General features: G+C 37.3%; 1 protein-coding gene across 8 annotated transcripts in view; it reads right to left on the minus strand.

Moving 5' to 3' along the window:
- Nucleotides 1-24,941, minus strand: part of CTNNA3 (catenin alpha 3) — a 582,319-nt gene that overhangs the window by 99,674 nt on the left and 457,704 nt on the right. For all 8 annotated transcript variants that reach the window (XM_076339356.1, XM_076339363.1, XM_076339358.1 and 5 more), the window contains one exon: nucleotides 11,268-11,419. In XM_076339356.1, the coding sequence (XP_076195471.1) occupies nucleotides 11,268-11,419 (152 nt within the window). The remainder of the gene's footprint in view (nucleotides 1-11,267; nucleotides 11,420-24,941) is intronic.

Genomic DNA, 24,941 nt, shown 5'->3' on the forward strand with positions numbered 1-24,941 from the left:
ATCCCAATGGAAAAAAACTGATTACACTGTAGTAAGGGGACGAGCCGTTGCTGGAATGGGGGCCATGAAGCTGCTCTGGGTGCAAGGGGGCTAACTAAGGCAGTCATCCATTGACAAAGCCATTCTCAGGGACACGTAACTGCACCTGTGTGCATCCCCAAACTGCCACCACCTCACTCTAGATAGTTACTGGCAGCTCTTTATTCTTGGTACTTTACATGGATATGCTTTGCTGTATCGTAACATGAAAGTTGTTACTATTTTTGTAGGTGAATTTAACACTGTAACAAATTTCAGGATATTTCAAAGGCTAATCGAATTACCACATATGATCATTTCTCATGCACTATTTCATGCTGGACCATGTCTAGAAAAAAGGAAGGCTTCTATTTTCAGAAAGAATTCTGTCCAACTTGCTGAATAACTATCTTTTCTATAATCATTTTATGCAGACTACTTCATGGAGACAAGGATAACAAGGCACTTGGAGTTACAAACTAATCTTATATTAATGTTACTGCTCTATTTCCTAATAACTAAAGTACTTAGTATAGTGAACAGCAAGGGGGCCTCAAAAGCTAATAGCTAAGTTACATTGAAAGAATGGTGCTCTAAAACTGCAATTTCACCACAATCCATGCACTAGATGATGCACAGTACTCCCTTGCTGCAACACACTTCACTTCAGTATCAATATACACTGACTTTGTTGATACCGAATATAATGAAGGGTCTCTTTTCTCTCTTTTTAAGAACAGGCTGTAAGTCCCAGAGGTTCTCAGGTAATTAGGTAGTATCTGGTTTGTCAACCTCTACAGAATCTTTTCAGGTAAGCAGTACTTAAAAATACTGTCTTCCATTTATCAAGCTCAGTAGCTCAGTGGAGGATTTTTTTTAAATTCTCCAAAGACTTTTCTTTCAAGGTTTCTCGTTTTTCTGAGTGAGTTTCCCTGTTATTACTATGCCTCCTTACTTGGGATGCCCACCTGCCTTCATGAACTCTGCATTCCAACTCTATGAGCACATTTTCAAGAAAATAATCTGGTGTGACTCAAGTTCGCAAGCAACATTTAAAAAAAACCAAACCAGGAAGGTATCATTAACAGCAAAACCTGAACTCAAATATACCTAGGAATACTGAGGAATTATAAAAACGTAAACCAAAAGAACTATTCAGGGTTAAATAAATAAATAGATTCCTCCCAAACTTTTTTCACTGTCACACTGCTGCATCAGCAAGGACATGCATGACAACAGGACCAGATCTTACACTGTTACACCAATGTCAAAGCACAGAATGACACAGACCACAGCACTGGTACTCCATTCTTGTGCCAGCAAAACTGAGATCACAATCTAGCACACAAATTATGATTATTACGTTTTTGAAGTCCGATTACATATTGAATACATTTGTAATATACCTCATTGCTTTTCTGCATCATGCTAAAAAGAGTCCATCCTATCAGTTAAATGATTCCACAGTGAAAATAATGGCAATTGAGAAATTTCAACTAGGCCATGGACTGTACAGATGATTATGATCAGTAAAAGGGATCTATGGCCAGATTTACACTGAGCAATGACGATCTCTGAGCCAGAACTGGCACTAGCATTGGACAGGGCTGATTTCAGAATCAGAACCGTAGCCTGAGCTATTAACACTATTGAGAGACTGCAGTCTCCATTTCCAGGCTTGCATTTCTCATACTCCAGTGAACCATGTGGCAGGATGCATATTTTAATAGAGTATCTGTGATTTGTAACACTTTTGCTGTGCCTCCCAGTTTTAGTTCCAGAAATTCAGTCCTTCCCTTTTAACAGAGTAATATTCATTCCATTTCTCTGGGAATATAATTTATATTAGACAGTAAGCACCAAATGGCAAGGAAGGAATACACATCACTTTTCCTTGCTATAAGGAAAAAACCCTCAATAAAGATTTTAATGTTCCAGGAAAAATACTGCCTTGTGCTTAAGTTTCCAATAAGCCACTAAACTAGAGCTACCAAATAATTCTGGAAAGTTCTCTTTTCCTGAAAGAGAGGGATAATTTTGTGAACAATTAAAAACATAAACATATGTGACATAGCTGCAATATAATTTAATCCCTAAACTGGGAAGAACTGAAATTTAAAGTAGTATGTAAGTTAAAACTGTTCATGCCATCCATTTATGTACAAAGCATATTGGCTTCTCTGTCTGAACCAGTAACCCCAGCACTAAGAGACTTTGATGGTAAGCCATGTAGCAATTTGCTGCTGAGAAGTTCTTAATTCACAGCCTTGCACAATGCCTAAGGCTGTATAGCTTGGGCAGAAGACAATGCAGATTTGCCAGGATGGATAATTGCACATTTCTATTGTAATGGATACAGTATGCAGCTGACACTTTCACCACTGGTCCCTGTATCAGTGTTTCTCAAATCATTCACTATTTTTGTCTACATATACACCCATAAAGCCTTTTTTCTTTCTTTCTTTTTTAAAAACCAACACAACACAACACAACATCTTTCCCATTAGCTGACGCTTTACAACCTGGAAACCTAAGGCAGATTTAAGAAAATTACATTTTTAACTGGAAAAAGAATACAAAAAGAGAAGGTGGGTCATACAGTCATGTGCTAAATGTAAGCAAGCAGGCATAAACACAGCAAACAATAGTGAAAGTATTATAGTCTAGTAGTTGGACGCAATGTAGCAAGCAGCTTGCTTTTACAAATAAGATTTAGCACACACTATTGCTTTGTTTGCCCCATCAATTCTCCATTTCTGTCTTAACACTAATATATAAAAGAAAAAAACAGACAGTAAAGTCAGACTTGGCTTGACAGGGCCCTGGATAACACTGCTTTCAACAGGAGGTTGGACCAGATGATATCTTGAGGTCCCTTCCTTCTGTGATCCTCTATGTATGTTTCTCTTCTCTCTTTCCCCTCACTGACAAGAGTGTGAGACAAGTAAAATGTGTGACAGTGAAAAGTAAGGTTTGGTTCAAAAGATATTGCAGTATTTTTGGTTTAGAAAGAAGGCTCAGTTAACCATAATATTTTGGACAAAAAGAGTAATACTGAATAGTATTATAGAATTTCAAATAATGAAAAAAAGTAATAAATGTTAACATACAGTAACTACAGGCTTGAATGTGGTGCTATCCAAATGGTGAGTTCCTGACACTCCTTTTAAGTACTTACTTCCATTTAGTCATATCTAGAGTCACCTGGATGGCACATGTGAGCTGCTGCTTTGGAGGGGAAAGAGAATCTTCACTGTCAGACCTGTACGCAAGATGTAGCCTGACAACATCAAGTGCTTCCTCATATGCTTATACACACAATCAGAGAAAGAGTCTACTCCTCCAACATATACATAAAACAATAGGAAAATTCTACATATTCTCACTCAGAAGGGGGCATCTGCTTCTGACACTCCTATACTACAGGATGATTTCTCTGTATAGAAATAATACAGTACATGTATGTAAAAGGACAATTTTGGAATTGCACATATGTGGATGAAGGGGGCATGTATTTTCCTACCCACTGTTTATTTTATATGTAAAAAGAACCCAGAATCTAGAATCAGAAATTTCCCTGTAAAAACTGGGCGAATGGCTGGAGCATGGGAGCAAGGGCAGCAATCAGAAGGATGTACAATGAACCGAAAAGTTAAAACTTGTTGTCTGAAAGTGCAAGAATGTAGAAGCACAAAAGCCAGGTAGTTTCTCTATCTTTTGTTAAAAAAAAAAAAAAAAAAAAAAAAAAAATCATCTATCATTCCCCAACTACCCTGCTAACTCTAATTCAATGGTTTAAGCAAAGGGGACCTTAAGATGTGGGAGGAGAAGGGCCATCCCTCCTTGGCTGAAATAATAATGTATCTGTGCTCTGGCTTCCACTCCCATGTCTGAGATTAAAAGGGTGAGCATCTGCTTTTTCCTCTTCTGTCTCCCTCCCTCTACCTGAGATGTGAACGTACCATCTCTTTTTAAAATCAATAAATTAATCTGTTTTTCTACTAACAAAGTTTTAATTTTTTTTATGGAAACACCTCAGCTCTTAAGAACAGATACTTGTTATGGCAATTGTGGCAACTCCAAACTCTAAAGATATTTCTTAGGGTAACAACCCCCACATGTTCAAGAAAACAGGATGCAACTTTCAAGGAAAACAAGAGGGTGAGTTTTATTTACAGATAAATAAAAGCTGCTGAGCAGCTTTTTGCTCTATAAAGCAACAAAACCAGCAACACTATTACACAGAGAACCAGAATGGTCATCTGTTTTGTTCAAGATATTAAAGGCCTTAAACTAATTAAATGGGCAGAAAATCAGACCTTTGAGAGTTTTAAATACAAGCAAAATTATATGTGTGGTTGTTTGCCAGAAAAACAGAAATTGGCTTTATTTATTTGGGAACACAAACTGACCTGGTACTAAATGGAGATTAGCATTTAAAAAAATGTCAGCATGTTGAATTGAAATGTATGCAGACTGTGTCCCAAAACTGTTGCAGTACAGAGCATTTTGATAAGACATCTGCAAAGTAGAGTCATAATAATAATGACTGAGTTTATGATGCTAATACAGATGTAAATATAAACAAGTAAGTATTTCTACAACATGACTTCCCAGGTATACTGTGGGATAAAGAACATAGACATTTTTGGAAAATATGTATGTAGATGAATTAAGATATCAAGTGGAACCTATGTGAGATAGTGCTTTGAGTTAAGTTTTCCCCATAATGGTACCCCAAGTTTGGTGATCCTGACTCGAGATATTAAAAAGCCAAGTAATATGGCAGGGACAAAGAGCTGCCAGAAGCTTTTACTTGCAAGTATACATATTTGATCACGGCACTGAGCAGTTTTAACTCACCTCTTATTTGGTTTCTGAGCACAAATATAACATTCCCCAGCAACACCTTTTCTGTGACTCAGGATAAAAACCTGAAAAAGGAACAGATGTCCAACTATCCTTAACAGACAACAGGCTCTTCTAGGCTCTTTTTTAGAGGACATCAGATATTATATCCTTTTTCAGTGACACTGCATCTAGATATATCAACCTTTGGATGACAGGACTGGTAGAATAAGCAATGAAAGCACCATTTGAAGAAGGTAGGGCATGGAAGCACCTGCTTGGTAACAACCAGTATAGAGTATATTTTTTCCTAAATAACAAGGAAAGAAAATCCTCTCATGGTTAAAAAAAAGATGACAACATAACAAGTACTAACTCTGTTTATACCAGAAGCCTAGTGCCATAAAGGAGCACAAGTGAAAATACACAAGAAAGTTCCTGCTTTCTGCCAGGGAAGTTGACAAGGAGTTGAGGGAAGGAAAGGTCAGCTCTGACCTACTTAGGTCAGAAACGGCAAGAAAGTGATGAGAGGTACAGGTCCAACTGGCTTGCTAACTACTGCTGCAGAAGTTCTTCCTCTTGTGCAATTTGTGTAGGATAGAAAAATGAAGAAAAAGCTATGTAACAAACTTCCCAATACATATTTGTAACAAGTTAGCATCATTTATAAATTTCAGACCAACAATGAAGTTTACCAAGACTATATGACTTGTTCTTTATCTTTCCTCCCCATGAGGTCTCAGGGCTCTCTTGGTGTCATGGTTTAACCCCAGCTGGCAACTAAGCACCACACATCCACTCGCTCACTCCGCCCTCAGTGGGATGGGAGAAAGAATCAGAAAAGTAAAAGTGAGAAAACTCATGGGTTGAGATAAAGACAGTTTAACAGGCAAAGCAAAAGCCACAGGCACAAGCAAAGCAAAACAAGGAATTCATTCACTCCTTCCCATCGGCAGGCAGGTGTTCAGCCATCTCCAGGAAAGCAGGGCTCCATCACGTGTAGTGGTTACTTGGGAAGACAAATACCATCACTCCGAATGTCCCCCCCTTCCTTCTTCTTCCCCCAGCTTTATATGCTGAGCATGACGTCATATGGTATGGCATATCCCTTTGGTCAGTTGGGGTCAGCTGTCCCAGCTGTGTCCCCTCCCAACTTCTTGTGCACCCCCAGCCTACTCCCTGGTGGGGTGGTGTGAGAAGCAGAAAAGGCCCTGACTCTGTGTCAGCACTGCTCAGCAGTAACAAAAACATCCCTGTGTTATCAACACTGTTTCCAGCACAAATCCAAAACATAGCCCCATGCTAGCTACCATGAAGAAAACTAACTCTACCCCAGCCAAAACCAGCACACTTGGAATAATGAACAATTCTAAGAGTGCAGTAAATGTCTTTTTTCTCAAAAGCTTCCCTGCTTTGCTTTGTTTTCTCTAGCTTTTAAATAGAGGTTCAATTCATGTGTGCTACTGCCTACATCTGACAGGATCTAACTCATTCCTACTACAGAAGTAAAAACAGATAGAAAACCCTGCATGTGTAGGATAATTCTGTCATTAATAAAAGCAAAGGCAGATTTTAAACTAGACACTTATTAACTGGCTGAAAGAGAAACAGGATGATAGGAAGGTTTTCACCACTTGCTACCTTCCTTTCCGAGAAGTCCATGTTCTGAAAATCCCTGTAACTCTGCTGGATACAAGAGATCGAAGTCTGCTGTGATGTCTCTTACTGAGAGAAATCAAGTGTATTGAAGAGCTCACAAGCTCTGTTATGGATGAACTCTTACATTTCTTTAAAACAGAATGAAAAACTACCCAGAATTTGCAACCGACAAAAGGAGAAAAAAGGAACCCATCCCAAGGGTATTCTGAGGTACCCAACACATTTTAAAAAGGGTCATGCTGTAGACACCTGAATGTGTAGCTAAACTGAGTTTGCTTTTGCAAAGGAAATTAAAACCCACAGTAAAAGACTATTAGCTAAAGAAATAGGAAGATAAGGAATGGAATGGGGATGTAGTGAGGATCTAGCTGAAAGTATCTAGGTATGACAGAAAACCAAAATGAATGCGTCGCTTCAGTTTTTGCAGGGACCGGGGGTAGAGATCATGTACTACATGGTGCAGGGAATGGCTGCTCAACGGTAATAAAGGCACTATCTGCAAAAGAAACACTCAGAAAGCCTAACACTATAAACTCTGAGGGAACCTATAGTCTCCATGCCAGAATTCTGAAAGAAACAGCACATGGAATATACATCCAGCAGAAAGGATTTTTAAGAAATGCATCAAAATGATGCATTGTATCAGATAAGAACTACAATCTCAATATACATTTTCCAGCTCTCATAAAATTAGGGAACACAGGTCCCTCATTCATTGCTTCAATGAACCTAAGAGTAGTAAAAGCATTTTGACTATAGTATATGAACATTTTGCCCTCTTCTTCCTCTCTGGAAAACTGATAGCAGTTCACTTGTTTATCCTTCAATAAAAACAAAGAATTCCATGAAACTTTGACTTGGTGAATTCTTTTCCACTGTTCTTGGTGTATTTCTGTTAGAATGACTTTATTACTGCTTCAGCTATCAGTAGTTATTATTCATTTGAAGTCGTTACCACTTTCCACTGTGTTTAATATCCTAATGGGATATTATTAGCTGTTACTTCAATCCAGCTGTCTCATATTCTTCAACAAACTACACTTCCATATAGAAGCTCCTTTTTTTTCCTTAAAGAAGTTCTATCATCGGTCTTAACGTTATGCAACATTTAACACGTATTGTCTCAAAAACTGTCAACCTGTTTCCTTTGACTTTTCCATGTATTTCACACGGTAGAATTCTTGTCTTTAATTCCACTATCTACCCTAATCTATTTCCATAACAGCAATATTCTGATTAAAACACTATCCCGATAATGCCCAAATGTTCCTGTGCAAAATCAAGCTCCCAAAGCCTCTACAGTTTAACAAAAATCAGATGCTTCAAGAGTCAAAAAAGGACTGAGGAATGTGGACGCTAATAAGCACATGCAGCTATACGCCCTGGATCAAATATCTGATGATTGCAAATCAACAGCTACCACTGGATGAATTAATCCTTGTGAGTGAAACAATGAAAAACATCTTAAGGCAAGCACCCTGCAGTTCCAGAGGCATTTCTATTATAGCTCATCAGTGCAGCACACCTTCCACTACTTAGTTGCTCTCAAGTGTTATTCACATTATACCTGCAGGACTGGAATGAATGTTTTATGTATCTATGGTTAAGCTTGGACATTGAAAAGCATTTTACAGTTAGGAACTCTATTTTTAAAAACATTCTCTCTGTGTAATTACATGCTTGAAATGCTTCCTGAGGAACTGATCTGGAGAGTTTCTGCTTTTACTTTGATGTTGAAAAATTGCTCCCGGTGAATCAGCGTCCTTGTTCATTTACACTTCTCAATTACATTTTCATCAACAATTTCTTTCCCTGATTCAGCCTTGCAGTCCCCTGTAATCAGCGACACATTGTTCTTTGGCACTGTATCAGTAAGCCCCTATAAGCCGGCCACAGAACACTTCTATTTCCTCACCTTGGCTGCTGTGGTAACAGCATATGTCTGAACAACCATCAGATTTACTAAAGCTTCTTACAGGCAGACTGAAATGAAACTGGCATTGTCTGGAATATATCTAATTAGGAGTGCAAATACATCCTTACTCAGAAAATGAATGCCAGGGTTTCCTCAGCACTCTCTCTGTGCTGGCAGTCAGTATCTCTAAGGGATGGTGGAGTAGCTGACTATCATTTCACCAAACCTCAAAAAAAACCTCTCATGACAGTGTCTGAATAATGGTATTCATTAAGTAGAAAGCTGCACATGTCCTTTTTAATGAATTAATTTTTTTTTTCTTTTTTTATCTCCTGAGCTTTTGTCAGGACTCTGCAATTGCTGGGCTGTTGAATACACTTCAAGCCACATTCACTTCTAAGGCGAACACATACATTGTTTAGGATAATGGGAGGTTCAGTGCAGGTGGAGGCAGCCTCTTATCCCATTGGTCATAACTTCTTCAATTCAGATGAGGAGGAGGAGGAGGAGTATCTGCTCTTTGCTACCCACAGCTTCAGGTACAGCCAACAAGGTAATTTCTGATACTTCGTTTTTTCTTGCCTTGTCAAATTGCACTTGCAAAGCAGAAGTGGAAAATGGCACCGATAGAAATCTTCATATTAATACTGTCCATTTAGGTGGTGTGCTATGACTTACAATTTTACAGATGCACTATGCACTTACATAGTACATGTACACTGTGCACTTACTATGTGTTATGCATATGTACAGTCTCTTCAGATGAAAGTATTTTCCCCTCGTGCTTCAGAAAGAAGTACAGGGGATATATTATCCTTTTCTTTTTTAAGTGACTGTCCACATACATACACGCGTCCCAGAGGACTGTAAGAATATACACTCAGAGTGTCCTGCAGAGCAGTGTCCGCATCTTCATAGAAACAGACTGAAGCTTTGTTACACTCCTCAGTGCATTTCCCAAAAATGAAAAACTCCATAAAGGAATAGTCAGTCATGATCATCTGGAGTTCAAGCCCAAGAAGACTGGACATACAGAAGACTCAGATCTCACTGAGGAACAGATAGAAACAACTTTGTAATCTTAAAAAAACAAGAGTCCCTGACTCACTAAGGGAAGGCGGGATGAGCAATTCAGGCATTAAATGAAGCTTAACTGATCTAGAAAAAAAATTAGATGTCCTAACCAAAGCCTATGTTCACTGAAAAAGGAACTGATCAGAAGATCTAACAGAGAATCAGTCTCAATCTGCTTTGTTTTGCCAGATAAATCCAATTCACATAAACTCCTCCTGCTATGGGCAAGATGTTGTATGTTTAAGGATCTCTTCAGTATATAAACAATTCCATAACTGACAATTGCAATAAGGATGAGACATTTTAAAGATTGTGCACATTTGAAATCCTACTGAAACTGTTTAACTTACACACTGCAATATGTTAAGAGTCACTAGTATTTTCCATATTAGAATCATAGAATAGTTTGGGTTGGAAGGGACCTTTAAAGGTCATCTAGTCCAACCCCCCTGCAATGAGCAGGGACATCTTCAACTAGGTCAGGTTGCTCAGAGCCCCGGCCAACCTGACCTTGAATGTTTCCACGGATGGGGCATCCACCACCTCTCTGGGTCACCTGTGCCAGTGTTTCACTACCCTCAGCGTAAAAAATTTCTTCCTTAGATCTAGTCTGAATCTTACCCTCTTTTAGTTTAAAACCATTACCCTTTGTCCTATCACAACAGGCCCTGCTAAAAAGTTTGTCCCCATCTTTCCTATAAGCCCCCTTTAAGTATTGAACGGCTGCAATAAGGTCTCCCTGAAGCCTTCTCTTCTCCAGGCTTAACAACCCCAACTCTCTCAGCCTTTCCTCATAGGAGAGGTGTTCCATCCCCCTGATCATTTCTGTGGCCCTCCTCTGGACCTGCTCCAACACGTCCATGTCTTTCCTGTGCTGAGGGCTCCAGAGCTGGACGCAGTACTCCAGGTGGGGTCTCACCAGAGCAGAGTAGAGGGGCAGAATCTCCTCCCTCGACCTGCTGGCCACGCTAGCCTGTAATACGTTTTTATAGTTAGAAGAAAAAAGGAATCTGTTTCTTACTTTCTTCTCAACTGAAAAGACAATGCAGAAGACAAACTTCCTTTGAAAATGTATCTACATTTTTATTAATGTTTAATTATATTTAAAAACAAAATTGCTGAACATACAGATATTGCAGCTTAGTCTCATATAATTTGAAATGGGATTTGTGGACTGAAGATATTTGGGGGAAATTCTGCATCTGACAAAATTCTGTTTCAAATTTTAAAAATAAGCTGTTCTGAAGCATTTTCTTGAACTTCAGGAAAAACACTAGGATAAATACATTGATTGTGATTGTGTAAGATTGACAGAAATCAGGCTGTTAAGTCTTCCGATGTGAAGCTGACAAAACTTCAACAAGAGATTATCAAGATCACCTGAATATACTCTCCATTCCTACATTCCACTAAATAAGGTTAAGGTTGAAGAGCTACAAGCAGATTTGGGTTTGTAGCCACAAGTTGATAATTAATGAAGTGAATGAAGATCTTTATCAAACAAACATAAATAAATATTTTTAAACAAAACCCATTTTTATGCAACATTCTGATCTGCTACTCAACACAATTCTAGCCTTCTTGAGTTATAAGCATGTGTGTTTCCTTGTAATCCAAATTTCCCAGATCAGTTCAATCTGGATATGAGCTTAGGGGCATTGTTCACATACACAGTTCTAAATTCTCCTGAAAATGCCCTGATGCCCTGAACTATCTTAGAAATGAGTATTAAATGAACAAATAAAAAACTTACCCGAATCATCATGACTGAGCATCTGATGTTATGAATTGTATCATACACCTTCTTAGAAATGTCCACAAACTGGTTATCATCAAACGGGTGCACTGTGTTCTTGCTTAAGCTCTCCAACGCAGTATTTACTTGACTAATAAACTCTGGGATCACTATTTAAAAAAGAAAACACAAACAAAACTCATTGAGCATAAAAAGGATAAAACATGTAATTTTTCTTTCTGGCAAATTGCCTCGCATTGATTAAAACTTTATTTAAAAAAAGCATTATAGTAATAACATGATTAGTTTTATGAGGGAACACATTTGTAATTTTTATCACAGTGATAAAAACTTGGTGGGCACGTAAGCTGATGCTTGGTTATACAGTTACAGGTGTACTGTTATACAGTAAAACAAAGAAGAAGAAAGTTTTAAAAGGGGAGTTGGGGAAGCAGTTGTAAAAACTTGCCAATGATTTCAATAGTAATTTTATCCAAAGAATCAGGATGAATAATCTGGCTCAAAGTTGGAACAACTCTTCAACAGACTCCTACTCTTTCAGAATCTGCTTTCAATCTGAATGGAGACAAACCTACCAAAAGATTGATGCTTATTCTCCACATTAAAAAGTCCCACAATTGTAACCTGGACTTACCAAGGCAGTTTACCCTGTTTGATTGAATCAAACAAATCGTAAATTCTGAGTTAGTTTGATATTAACCTGCGCTTTACCCAGAACGTCCTGGGAATTTTCTTCTGGTGCTCCATGACTTATTTTGCATGGTGACCTGGTACCATTATGTCTCCATTGATCCTTCACACCAATTCAAAGCAAAGGAAACCCAACACACAGAACACAGAGAATGCAGCCAGAAAATCTATCATGCACAGAAGGACCTCAAACAAGTACAGATCAAAGTCCTTTGCAACAACTCATTTCCTATCACTTGGAGATGGAAGACACAGAAAAAATGGAAAGTAAAGGGACAGAACTCAACTTCTGTAACATTCAATATGAATAACATATACCTTGTGGAACAGAAGCTTTTTTCAGGCAATGTGTTGGTTTCAAATACAATTATAATATGCGTTCCATCCCTTCCTCCACAATTACGCACTGCATAATTCATGAAATTGCTATCACATGAAAGCAACACTACCAATACCTTAAGTATAAATTATTTCAGGCAAATTTTGAATTATATAATAATTTTTTATGCAGACAAAGCTTCAGCTGAAGTCAACAGGACTTCTGAATTAGAAAACCTGGCAACATATACTTTAAATACTAGGAAAGATGCCACAATAATGCTTTAACTCCTAACTTTACATGGAGGAACCCACATAACCCTTGGAGACATTTAAATTCACTCTTAAATTACAGTAACTTCACTGTCTTTGAGCTCAGCTGTTTCTCTCTAGAGCGTAGAACAGTTACTTCATGTGTCAGTTCTCAGAAATAACAAACTTCAGTTAATTCAGTGGTAGTGGGAAAGTTCATTTTCTTCTGTAAAATGGGACTCCACAAGTGTGAGACAAGTAGATGCCATTTAATTTGAAAAATAGGATATTTAAAATCCTTTCTTCCCTCTGCAGATTATCACTTGAATTACACCTTCCCTTCTGAAAAGGTCAGTGGGAAGAAGAGATTTCTTAAATGGTATGGAAAAAAGACAAGGTACATTTTTCATTAGCAACCAAATGGAATAATTAGGGAGAGCAAGTGCCTATTTATTTAGTGCTTTTTGAATTTTTTTTTTTTTTTTAAGAAACACAAATATACTATTTCAGAACATGAAATCTTTTTTTTCTGTTAAACAAAGATCTTGGCCCCTAGACTATCAAAATAATTGCAAATGTGGCAATTTTGAACTACACAGTCACCTCATACATTTATATAAAATTAAACATTCAGCTCTTCACATCCATTGTAAAAATGCTGCAAAGGAGAATACAAGAAGTTCCCAGGAATTCAAGATTTGCATTGGTATAGTCAAAACCACAGTGTTTTCCAGAGCCTCCTACATCCTTACTTCTCAGTTCATTGTACTTCGTATACTTTCACTTGCAGCACTGTAAAGCACAGACTCCCTGCCTACCAGCAGCATTTTCAGTGGCTGCTAACTGCCTGTAGCCCTCTTCTTCTACAGGACAGGTTATTTCTTCTCACCATTATCTATTCAGGACCCATCCTGCACTCCATCCTTATTCCATATGCTTTTTAATGGCCTTTTCACAGCTCCTTCTGAGGCCAAACTCACTATCACAGTGTATTTGTCTGAATAAATACATCACTTACGAAAAAGGATTTTATGCAAATATGTATTCTATAGCTCGTTATGCTACTGGTGGAGTCAGTGCTAAACCACAGGCTGCACTTGATTATAGAAATATGATCTCAGTGGCTTCCCTTTGATAACATTTTTAAGATGGCTGCTTTTCATCAATATCATTTTTACACACAGACAATTAAAACACAAGACTAAACTGTAATTCTAAAATATGTACACAACAATCTGCTAATGAAGTATAAATATATACTTGGGCTATTATATAGTTCCTATTATTTGGTCATTTACCCTGTATCTGATTGGATAATTCCCTCAAATCCAAGACTCCTTTCTTGACTGTACATGATTTATTTAATTTTTGAGTTTCCAACCAAATGACTACTTAAAAAGAGGTTTTGGTGGATATATGAGTTCTTATCCATGGATCACTGGCATCAAAAATACTTTACTTCATACACCCTCAAATGGTTCAGGCATCGCTCTGAAACACTGCATTAAGTGGACTAGAATTACATTAATAATGTGCATCTTCGCTGTACTCTGCTTTATTTTTCTAGGCAGCCTAAATATAGAGGAGAAGTGGATGCAGGTAAAAACAGGTTGGACAAGATTAATTTTTTCAATCTTTCAAAAGCAAAGAAAAATTAAACAAGTTGTAAGTAAAATGAAAAAATTCAAGTGTTATACAATTGAGAAGTATTGTTAGATTTTTGTGATTTTAATATTAAAACATTTTTGAAGAAAACTTACAATTCTTATTTGAATTTTTACTATTTGTTTTTTCTCAATGAAAATTATGAGCAAATTTCAACATGAACATCTGTAATCCTCCCTTTCCTGAGGTGGGAGGTGTGGAAAGGAGGAGGATGTTTTGGAAAATGCCAATACTGCTCATAATCGTAATGTTGAAAGTCCCCAAACTAATTTACAGATTTTAAGCCACCAAAAACACGTTCTGCACTCTTCTTGAAATTAAGCTTATTTATTTTAAAATTCATCATGTCTTCCCCAATTCCTCTCATTTTAAATAAACAATACTGTTTGTCTTTCCTTGTAGGCCATGTCTTCTTAGTCCTCTAATAAGTTTTGCTTGATTTTGTCACCTTCAACCAAAACCAACTAATGAATCCTGTTTGTAGTTTAACAGCTGTCACAGCCCAGCTCTTAATTCAGAGGCTACCACACCTATATGTCACAATCACATTAGGTAATACAGAAAAGTAGACGTTGCTAATCACTTTATTCCAATTAGCAACTCTGTGCCTGTTATCTTTAATAACAAAATCATCAGGACAACAGGTTTTCAACTTTGCAGAAGGCCAGTGACAACAGGTGAAAACATGAGCCATTCTACTTGCATCTTTTAATGAAGTTGTGTTAAGTGATTAACATCACTTCATCAGCAATCAAGACAGCTTGATATGGAAAAAGCAAGTCTCCACAGCTAAAATATCCACACGTATGCAACACTCACCTAAAGAATGCCTTAACAAAATGAATATAACAGACATGATCTCCCAGAACTGATCAAAAAATGACTTTTTATTTTTTATTTTTTTTTACATGCAAAATGTTTCTGTTTTTTAATTGGCAAAAAAAAAGAAAGGAAAAAAAAACAACAAAAACCCTGTTTCATTTACTTGACAAAAGGGGGGAAAAAAAACCAAGAAGCATCTTCATTAAAAATGAAACACGGATTACCTATTTTTCATCATTCTTATACTCAAGTACTGAAAATAAGGCTATTTGGTACTCTGCCATCTCTTCAGGACAACCCCCAGGTCCATCCCTTGTGCTTACATTGGAATGATATAGGCAGGGTACGGTTCTCCCTCTCAGTTCCTCTCAACTTAGAATGCCACAGTTTCTCAAAGGATGTCAATGGAGAGCAGATGTGGTGGATTACTGAATGCACATATACATAATTTATCTCAAGAAAAAGAATTTGTGGTAAATAACCAAACTTTCACCTTCAATATCTATCTATATGTATAAACACTGTGAGCAACTTACTGTATGGTGGAAATAGACTGGAAAAAGGTTCAAGAGCTCCCACTAGAATGAAGACTGAAAAACTACTCTTTCAAAGGCAGCTTTGAAATGGAAATGAAAACACAGTGCCCAGATGAATGAATGAAGCTCTCTGTGGCAGACCTATGGATCCCAGCTACAGATAGACTCTGCAAGACTGCCACAGCTATTGCTTGAACTTAAGTTCAATGACCTTTCAACAAAGGAGAAGACTCTTTGTTGGGCAGTCAGCCATCCGGTGAGACACCTCTATGCTCAAATAAAAGAGCCACAGGACTGTCTGGTAGGAGATATGAAAACATGAGCAGCCTTCTGAAAAAGTCTGTCTTGTCAATATACAAAAATACAGAATACCCAGAGTGAATAAAAAGTTTCAACTAATGAAGCACTCAGAATAAAAAAATCACATGAAGGTTAGTACCTAAACTGAACCTTTAATATCAAAGTGAGTAAAGACTGCAAGATAAATTAACGAGACTGGCATAAGGAGGATTTGCTATAAGGATGGGAATCTCCATCTTCCACAGTTAGCTGAAGTAATTGCTACCAAAAAGACCTTTTTTTTTTTTTTTAAATATGGGCAAGACTGAGTGAAAAAATGGTTTTCCTCCTGAAGATAATAAAATCAGGGTCAGTTACTATTGATGAGTTAGTATTCTAACAGGAGGAAAAAGCCCCATGAGAACTTCCAAAAGCCCACCAGAAGACAGATTCTAAAAAAGTACGCAAAAGCCAAACGCATGGTCATGTAAGGCCTAAAAAGATGCTGAATGAACCTAATAGGAAACTAGTATGATCACAGAACTAAACCAGATTTGCAGGCAGGCAAGTTAAAAGAGATGAGTGCAACCTAGACCTTATGCCAAGCCACATGTTACAACCACTAAGCCTAATACCTTCTTTCAGCACACCATGTCTTTCTATCAATTAGCCTCTAAGCAGGAAAGAACAGCCCCACTAAGATCTTGAAAACCATCCACCATTTAGGCAGTAAGATAGCAGAAAACAGAGGCTCAGGTCTTGATAATGACCTCAGTTTGTTGCAAGAAGATCTGAAATCACAGGAAGAACTACAGGTCTCCAAACCAACAGACACAGCAAGTCCTTAAACCAAAACTGTCTGGGTAATGTTGTAGCTCAAGGTACCAAAAATGCACAGTCTTCTGTCATCCCGAAGATTAACTCTTGACAGAGAAAAACTTGAAGGTCATTAATATATTACCTTTCCTAACCACAGGACTAAGAATGCACCTGACAACAATCCTTGGAAGAGAAAAAAAGCTGTCATTTGTTGATACTCAAAGTTAAGAAATTGATCTCAGGGCACCCACAAATCCTGCAAAACAGTCTTCAGAACATCATTGTGTATCTCGCCATTTCTGTACATCAGCCTGAAGGAACTTAGATTGCCTACAAGACCAGAAGGGCTCCTCGGAGCTAACCCAGTAATATGTGAATCCAAAGCTCTCAATCCAGAGGGAGAAAATGCTAGCCTCAAGCCTAAGCAATCATTAGAGCAGTATTTTTATGAAAAACTTCAGTGCTGCAGAGGAAACAAAACCCAGAATCCTACACTGTTAGTGCTTCCAGGGCAATTTTAAACCAAAGAAACTTCCAGAGTTACTCTAGAATAACATTTAAAGGTAAATTTATCTGCCAAAGCTCTAAGAGGGAGCTGTAATCATAAGCAACGTGAAAGGTTATAAGGCTTTCACTGCTTGCAAGAACAAACCCCCTGAACAAGATGACTCTAAGCGTTCTAAAGATGAAGAGTACATAGATGAAGGACTTCGTTATTTAATCATAAAATTAGATGGAGATTGAGTTGCTTGTAACATGAGAAGTCTGTGACATAGCAGAACTAAAAGAGCACTAAAGGCTGTCTGCCTTAACAGCCTTCAGGGCAATCCATAACAACAGGTTAATTTGTCATAGCTAGGGTTTTCCTAAGGGGGGAGGGGGAGGTGGGGGGGAGAGAGAGAGAGAGAATATGAAGCCAAACCCACCTTACAAGATATGTCTATTAAAACTGACTGACTCAAATTTAAAGGAGGAAAAATAATTCTGTTAACATTTTTGGTGGGCTTTAAATCTCCTGACCAGTATTACTTTCTGTGCTACTGCACAACTAAATTTGCATTGCTGTGTAACACATGTATTTTACTAGAACACAGATAACACAAAAAGGACATGACCCATGCGAATACTAGATGACATTCAGAACACTGCACTCAGACACCGCACACATACAAAATGAATCAGAACCCAAAGAATCATAGGAATTAGTGCCATCTGCTTTCTCCTATTAATAATCATGCACGTAACTTATTTTTTAAATGTCTCTGCCACATTCACCTCCAAAAATAGAGTGTTTATGTACTCTGGCCACTACTGTTTAAATATTAAAGAATATTTAAATGTACATCTTATGTGTCATGCTTAATTGTACATATAAAAACACCTCTTTAGAGTGGAGGCCATTATTCACACATCAAAGTGCCACAGTGAAAGAATATGAAAGCACGGTGTGTGTAAGTCAAAGAACAGTTGTGAAACAAAAACATGAAAAAGCATTTGGGGAAAAGAACATTGTTGACAAAAAACAATAAAAAGAGTAATATTAAAAACTGTTCAAAAACACAATCTCACATTTCTATTTAAAACTTGTACCATGTTCTTTATTTTGTTATTTACCATTTAAGTTCTCTTCAACTGAATAATTTATATTTCTATCCAAAATGTTCTCTAAACTAAAGCAAGTTTTTCCCAAAAGAGCACTAAATTTTACTCAATTGCTGGACCACATTAGAATATCTTTTCATAGCTCATACAATAAATCCACTGATCATTGACTCTGATCCCATTTTTAAAATATGCCTTCTATATCATATTTTCTAAACACCACACCTAATGATATGGAATACATTGGTTTTATATGAAATCAGTTACCGCAGAGCCAAATACCTAGTATCCTCCTAACATTTAATCATGTTCTTGGCTCATCAACTCCTTTCACAGCATAGGTGTTTTTATCATTATGAGGAAAACGCAAGGCATTCTGAACAATGGAAGACAGACAACTTCAAAAAAATTGTTGTATCCCTTTATAAAATACCCTGAAAAACTGAACTCAGTTTTTCACTACTCTATCTTACAAAGCACCTACTGAACTTTGAGAACCTGAACTAAAATCTACCCATACCACAGGGGGCTCTTGCTTTGACCTCAGTATGTCGGGGATCACACTGGGATGGATACTGGCCTTTAATTAGACCCCATATGTTGCAATATGTTAACTCACACACTTTCCTAAATACAGGAACTATATTGTCCATCAAATCTGAAATTCCCCCCTTTTCTAAGAGTAAAAATTTAACATTTCCATTTTAGAGAAATATACTATTGATGCTTTTAAGTTCTGTAGGTAAAAAGTATCAGGAGCTGTTGATTAGGAAAAAGAAATCTATCCTTGTAACAGACAGCTAATAGATGATAATTTTTTAACACTCTCCTGACTTCCCTATTTAAAGGAAGAAGCTTATACAATCCTTATAAAGAAAAGAATTGCCATGTACACTTAAATCCTGACACGAGGGAAATGCTACAGGCAAGCAGCAAGGGTACAGGCGTACCTTCCATCCCTCAGGTTAACATTTCAAAAAAGCAACAATGGTAAAGAAAAAAAGAAAACCAAGACAAAAGTGAAAGAAAAGTAGACACAAAAGTAAAATAAAAATGAAGAAGGAAAAAAAAAAAGTAGTAAAGCAGCAAAGCAACACTTACTCTTCTGTCAGGAAAAAATAAATATTTTTTTCTTGTCATGAGGTAATTCACTATTTCTTCTCTGTATGCCTTTTCATTTTCCTCTATGCTCATCAGCATAGCTTGAGTTTAATTTTTATTGCATTCGTCTAATTTTGTTTAGCACTGAGAAAGCCACATAGTAAAAGGAATAAATGCTTGAACTCTACCCTCCTGAGGATGCTTTTCAATACTATATCCTGGAATTGTGCACTATGTCAGATTGAACTAATCTAGAGATTATTCATGGGAATGAAAGGTTTGCTTTAAGGATGTCCTTCATCTTTCAGCAAGAAGTTCAGATGAGTCCTCCTGTGGCAGCATAAGCAGACAGTTGTGGCAAATGGTGTGTATCTCAAGTATTTTATTATCCCCCATAATCTGATCACCTAGCATGAAAGTCAGTGTGATGGGTATAGATAGTTTGCTTTCAGAAGATTTAAATAGTTTTCCAGTTGCAGGAATTCAGCTAAAGTGAAGCATAAGCAAAGTATGGTTGAAAAGATTAAAAACACAGCTACCATTTAAATGCAGGGTAATACTAGAGTAAATAAGAAATCTAGTTAATAACTGCACAGTCTTTATTCAGTACTTCTTTATTTCATTTTACTCTTTGAGACCAAAGAATAGTTTGCACTTCTTGTGATTTAAAAATAATCATTTGCAAATTTCTTCCGGAGTGGTATCTAAGAATTTCAGGTAGTAAGAACATTGTATATTCCAGTAACCCAATTTGACTGCTAAGTATTATGTCTACTCTTAATGTCATTTCAATCCAAAATGGTATACAAAGTAATAAATAAATCAAATAAAAACCGTCTAAGCTAAGGCAACTGTGCTGGCCAAGGCATACGATCTGAAATACAAGGGCTCCTTCTGGCAGAAGCTTAAGTTACACCACCCAAGGCATGCTACTTAGAATGGAATAAACTGTTTAAGGACTGATAGAGACATCGTTATTAGATGTGTTCAAAAATATATTTAAATAATAATGGAATTACTGCAAAGAAAGATGATTCTGCACTCACTGCAAAAGGTTGAACTGAATAACATAAACAGTTTTTTGAAACTCCAATCATTTATGACTCTGTTACAAATCCACATAATACAATGCTAATATGAAGATCACGCTGTTTCTAAATTTGATTTCACTATGGTACAGACACTTAACGTCAAACCTGTATTTTTGTGATACAATGTTAAATTGGTGACATTTAATTATAACACTGTATCAGATGACTTGCCTAGACATACATAGACATACATATACATATACAAAAAGAGTGAAAGAGCTTTCTGACTGTGTGTGTTTGATATATCCCTGCTACTTCTTCAAATATTACCATTCATATTTAATCACCTTTTTTGGTAACAAGCTTATAGGTTGTATGCAGGAAAAGGGATTAACATTTTTGGAACTTAAAACAAATGAAAACACTTACTTAGCTCATGTTCCTCTGCCAATCTCAATCCTAGGCCAATATATGAGAGAAGAGATCTCTGAATCGCCCATTGTGCCCACCCCCACTGCCTTGACTATTTAGATCATAAAGAACTATAAATTATCTTTGTGGGATTTAGTATTTCATGCTAAAGTTTTTGCATACTGAAAGTGTAATACAACATGAAGTAGCCAAGGCAGAGGCCTGTTGCACGTAAAAAGGAGTTGCATACTAAAAGGAAGATATAATTAGTATTTGCTTCTCTTTAACCCAAACATTTGCATACTAGAATAATGAAAACAGAAACTGTGATAAGCATTTTGCAACACTGTATGCACTTGCAAGGTTGTAAGACTACTGGCATAACCAACAAGCATTTAGTAACACAGCTAAGTATATATACAAATATATAAAAAATAAAAATTTAGAAAGTTATATATTTATATATAAATGTATAGAATAAATATATATAGGTATATGTTTACATATGAATTTATATGTAAGCTATGTTGAATATACGACAGCAGTTTTGTGGTATATCTTTACAGCTAATAAGGGTAAGATTTTTAAGAGTTAACCGTCCTGAATATGATAAATGATTGATAATGAGTGAGACCTAATTATTGGCAGTGTGTATTATTAATGAATGGCAATCCACTAAATCGCTGCGTTTAAGTTTGAAAAGGCCCTAATTTATCCCTCTTTTAAACACACCCATGACAGTGATTCAACTTCCTACCTGGAAAACATATTTTCATTTGCACCAAGACAATTTAGATATATACAAAGTCACTGTTACTCTGTAAGACAGCAGACTGGACAGGTACGGGTATGGGTATTTGCCTGTGACTTTGGAATCTGTGAGCCTCTGGACTTTCCCCTACTCAAGCTCTCTCTCCACCGTCCTTGCACAGTCTGGCAAATGCACGTAACACTGCAGCTGGGAATAAAGGCAGTGCCTGCAATTAAACGTCACGGTTCAAGACTTCAGTGGTGACTTAAAGGGACCTTTTTCCCCTCCCTGTACAAATGTCCAGAAAAAACACAGAGAGAGGTGGTTTTGAGGGGGTAGATGGATCTCCCTGTATGAAGTATTAGAGGCAGGTCATGGCATCCGAAAGAGCAGAAAGATACTTTGAGATCATATAAATTATCCACCTTTTTTAAAGCTGTCTACCTACTGCATTTTGCTGCCATGCTCAAGGACAGACTGACCACGAGATCTCAGATGAGAAAGACCTTTCCCCCTAGGTCATACTGGCGAAGAATTCCAGAAATTTTTTTGCATTTCTTAGCAGACTGTGTGGACCATGTGGGCCTGTCTTCTCTGCTATTGCAGGGCCTTTATGTCCTGTGGAAACACTCACTCCTCCTGAACCCAGTTCACAGTACAGAACAGGACAACCTTCTTTAATCTAACTGAAGTCACTGGGCTTAATTTAGAGGCATCTGCACCAAACAGAATGTCTTGTGATACACATAAGCTAAGACTAGTAAATACCCTAAGTCTGTATCTAAAAAAAAAAAAAGCATGATTACTTTTCATAAGTGAATTTCATGGGGCACACAGAGGCTTCAGTTTACCTTCAGTCCAACTGCGGATTACCATCAAACCTCCACATGTATGTCCTCACTTCAAAACTAGTGATCATACAGCAGCAGCATGATGACAAAGTTCAATGAACTGAAGCAGTTGAAGACTTCGGTTTTTGGTTGCCAAGCTAGTTTTGAGGTGGTTCAGTATTCTAGTCCAACTTGCTACCAGGCCAGATAGTTGACATGCTAGTACTGGTACAAGGAAGGCGGTAGGAAAAGGCAGATGGGGCAGGCATGCACTGTTGCTGTCAATAAAAGCTGCATTTAGAGCTGTTTAAAATGACTGTGAATTGCAGCCCCCATTTCTATGACTAGAATTTGTTACCGCAGATTTCTAATGTAGTTTTTCCGCACTGGCTTTGTTATATCCAAGGCCAAAGTTCTGCCAGCAAGAGCAGGGAGCCAACTAACACATCAGCCAATTTCTAAAGGCTGCTGAACAAATACTCCCAAATTGGGATTGTTCAAATGTACTGAATAGGACACAGGAAATGCCGTACAAACCATTAAGAGGAAATGGAGGTCTTCCTACAGGGGAGTCCCTTCATTATATGTAAGAGAGACTATCTGAACAGAGAACAGCTTGTCAATAATTTACGTGGGGAACAGAAACCCTGAGAGTTGAACTAAAAAAAAAAACAAAACCCCAAAACCTTAAAAAAAAAATCTTTGTGAAACGTGGTTGTTTCTAGTGAATAAGCATTATGCCATATACTGCTTAAGCTAGAGAATGGTGTTAATTAGCAAAAAACCTAAACGAGTCAGACTTCTGTGAGTATTATTACATGCTGTTTTCTGTTAATTTTATGTTTAGTACAATAATTCCTATGAAATTTGAAGTAACAAGAATATGTTTAACAAAATATATAAAGGGATATTTTGGGGTAAGACTATTTTAGTCTTTAAAAGGACAGACCTTTAGATAAAAGAAGATATTTAAAGTCATTTAAGAGCATTCAAAAGAATTACCTCTTTTGAACTAAAATAGAGATCTTATTAAGGCTGATCTGGAAAGATGTACTGAAAAGATGACAGAATTCACTTCATGCAATAAATTCACCATTGTATTAGCGTCTACCTATTTAGGAGACAGACACCCTGGAACATGGAATATATTGTTACTCCATGTGCAATACAACCCCAGTTTTGGCTAAGGTTTTATACATTAACATTGCCATGACTAAAGTGTGCGTTTCCTCACATACTCACTTATGAATACTGAGACTACCTGCAGACTGGCAGTCTGCTTATTCCACATGTCTACTGTTACATCCCAGAAATTACTGGTTAGTATTACCCTGGCCTATGCCCTGAGCTTGTAACTCCCAGTGCACCTTCTCCTTTCCTTGCAGGCAATCAAAGCATCTTCAGAAGATCCCCAAAGCATTCAGGCTTCATCCAATAAAAAAGGAATTCCACAAAACAGTCTGCTGCTGGGTAAGGTGGATTTGTTTGCAAATATTGTAACATACCAGACACATTCCATATAACCATTGTGTCTGTAAATACAATGATTTTTTTAAAAGGAAAAAAAATATTGCAAAATTATTTTTTCGCCTGTTGTCTGATAGATTACAATTTTTGAGTCTTAGAAGACTGGCTTCACTTATTTTCTTGAGTATGACTGTAACACTTTCTCTACCGTTTTAAACTCCGTCTCTGTAACTTTCTATTCAACTGTATAAACGCTGTATGTACACACATACACACCCTCGTATCTATTGAAGACAAGACAAAAAAAATTATTTCAGAGATATTACAATCTCTTTGTCTTTATCGCTTTGTCTTTATCACTTGCAGCTGGAAAAAAGAAAAATGAAACCTGTTCTAAATCAGTGGGAAGAGAATTAGCAGTCCACAAGAATGGAGGATAATCTGGAGGGACGTTAAGATGTAACGTAATATGTAATGTAATATGTAAATGTAATAATCACTGACAGTACATCTTCTGAAACAGTTACCTTTAGTTCTACGTTTTATGGAAAGCAGGTAATAGGGCACAGCTTGAAAATGGCCCCTAAAAGGCTCTTAATGACTGCAAATAACAATGACTTGAACAGGACCAAGCGCTTGCAAAGCAGAAGAGGATCTACTCTAAGGTACCTGGTGTGGGACTTTTCTTTTTGTATTGAGCAGTGCTTATTGCATGGGAGTCCTAGTAACAGAAATGAGTCACCATCTTCACAACGGGGAAGCTTTTGTCACTTACACAATGGCAAAGAATGCTTGTTTCTACATTTTGCCATAAATCGTAGACACAGCATAAAAACAAATTGCATCATTTTGGAAAGAAACAAGTCTCTGATGCTTGCATCAGCCTTCTCTAGGCTTTGCTTACTGATTGCCACATAACTTCTAATGAACTCAATAGCGCAATGATTTTGTTATAGACCCCTTTATCTCAGGTTGGTTGTGTCAATTGCTGCATTGAAGGAGCGCACTACTTTCATAAGCTGCAAGGTTGAATACTTCTGCATTCTGGTCCCAATTACTGCACACCACTTTACTCACCAGAAGGAACACCAAGTGAA

The sequence above is a fragment of the Aptenodytes patagonicus genome, chromosome 5 (assembly GCF_965638725.1).
Source record: "Aptenodytes patagonicus chromosome 5, bAptPat1.pri.cur, whole genome shotgun sequence".
NCBI classification, from domain to species: domain Eukaryota; kingdom Metazoa; phylum Chordata; class Aves; order Sphenisciformes; family Spheniscidae; genus Aptenodytes; species Aptenodytes patagonicus.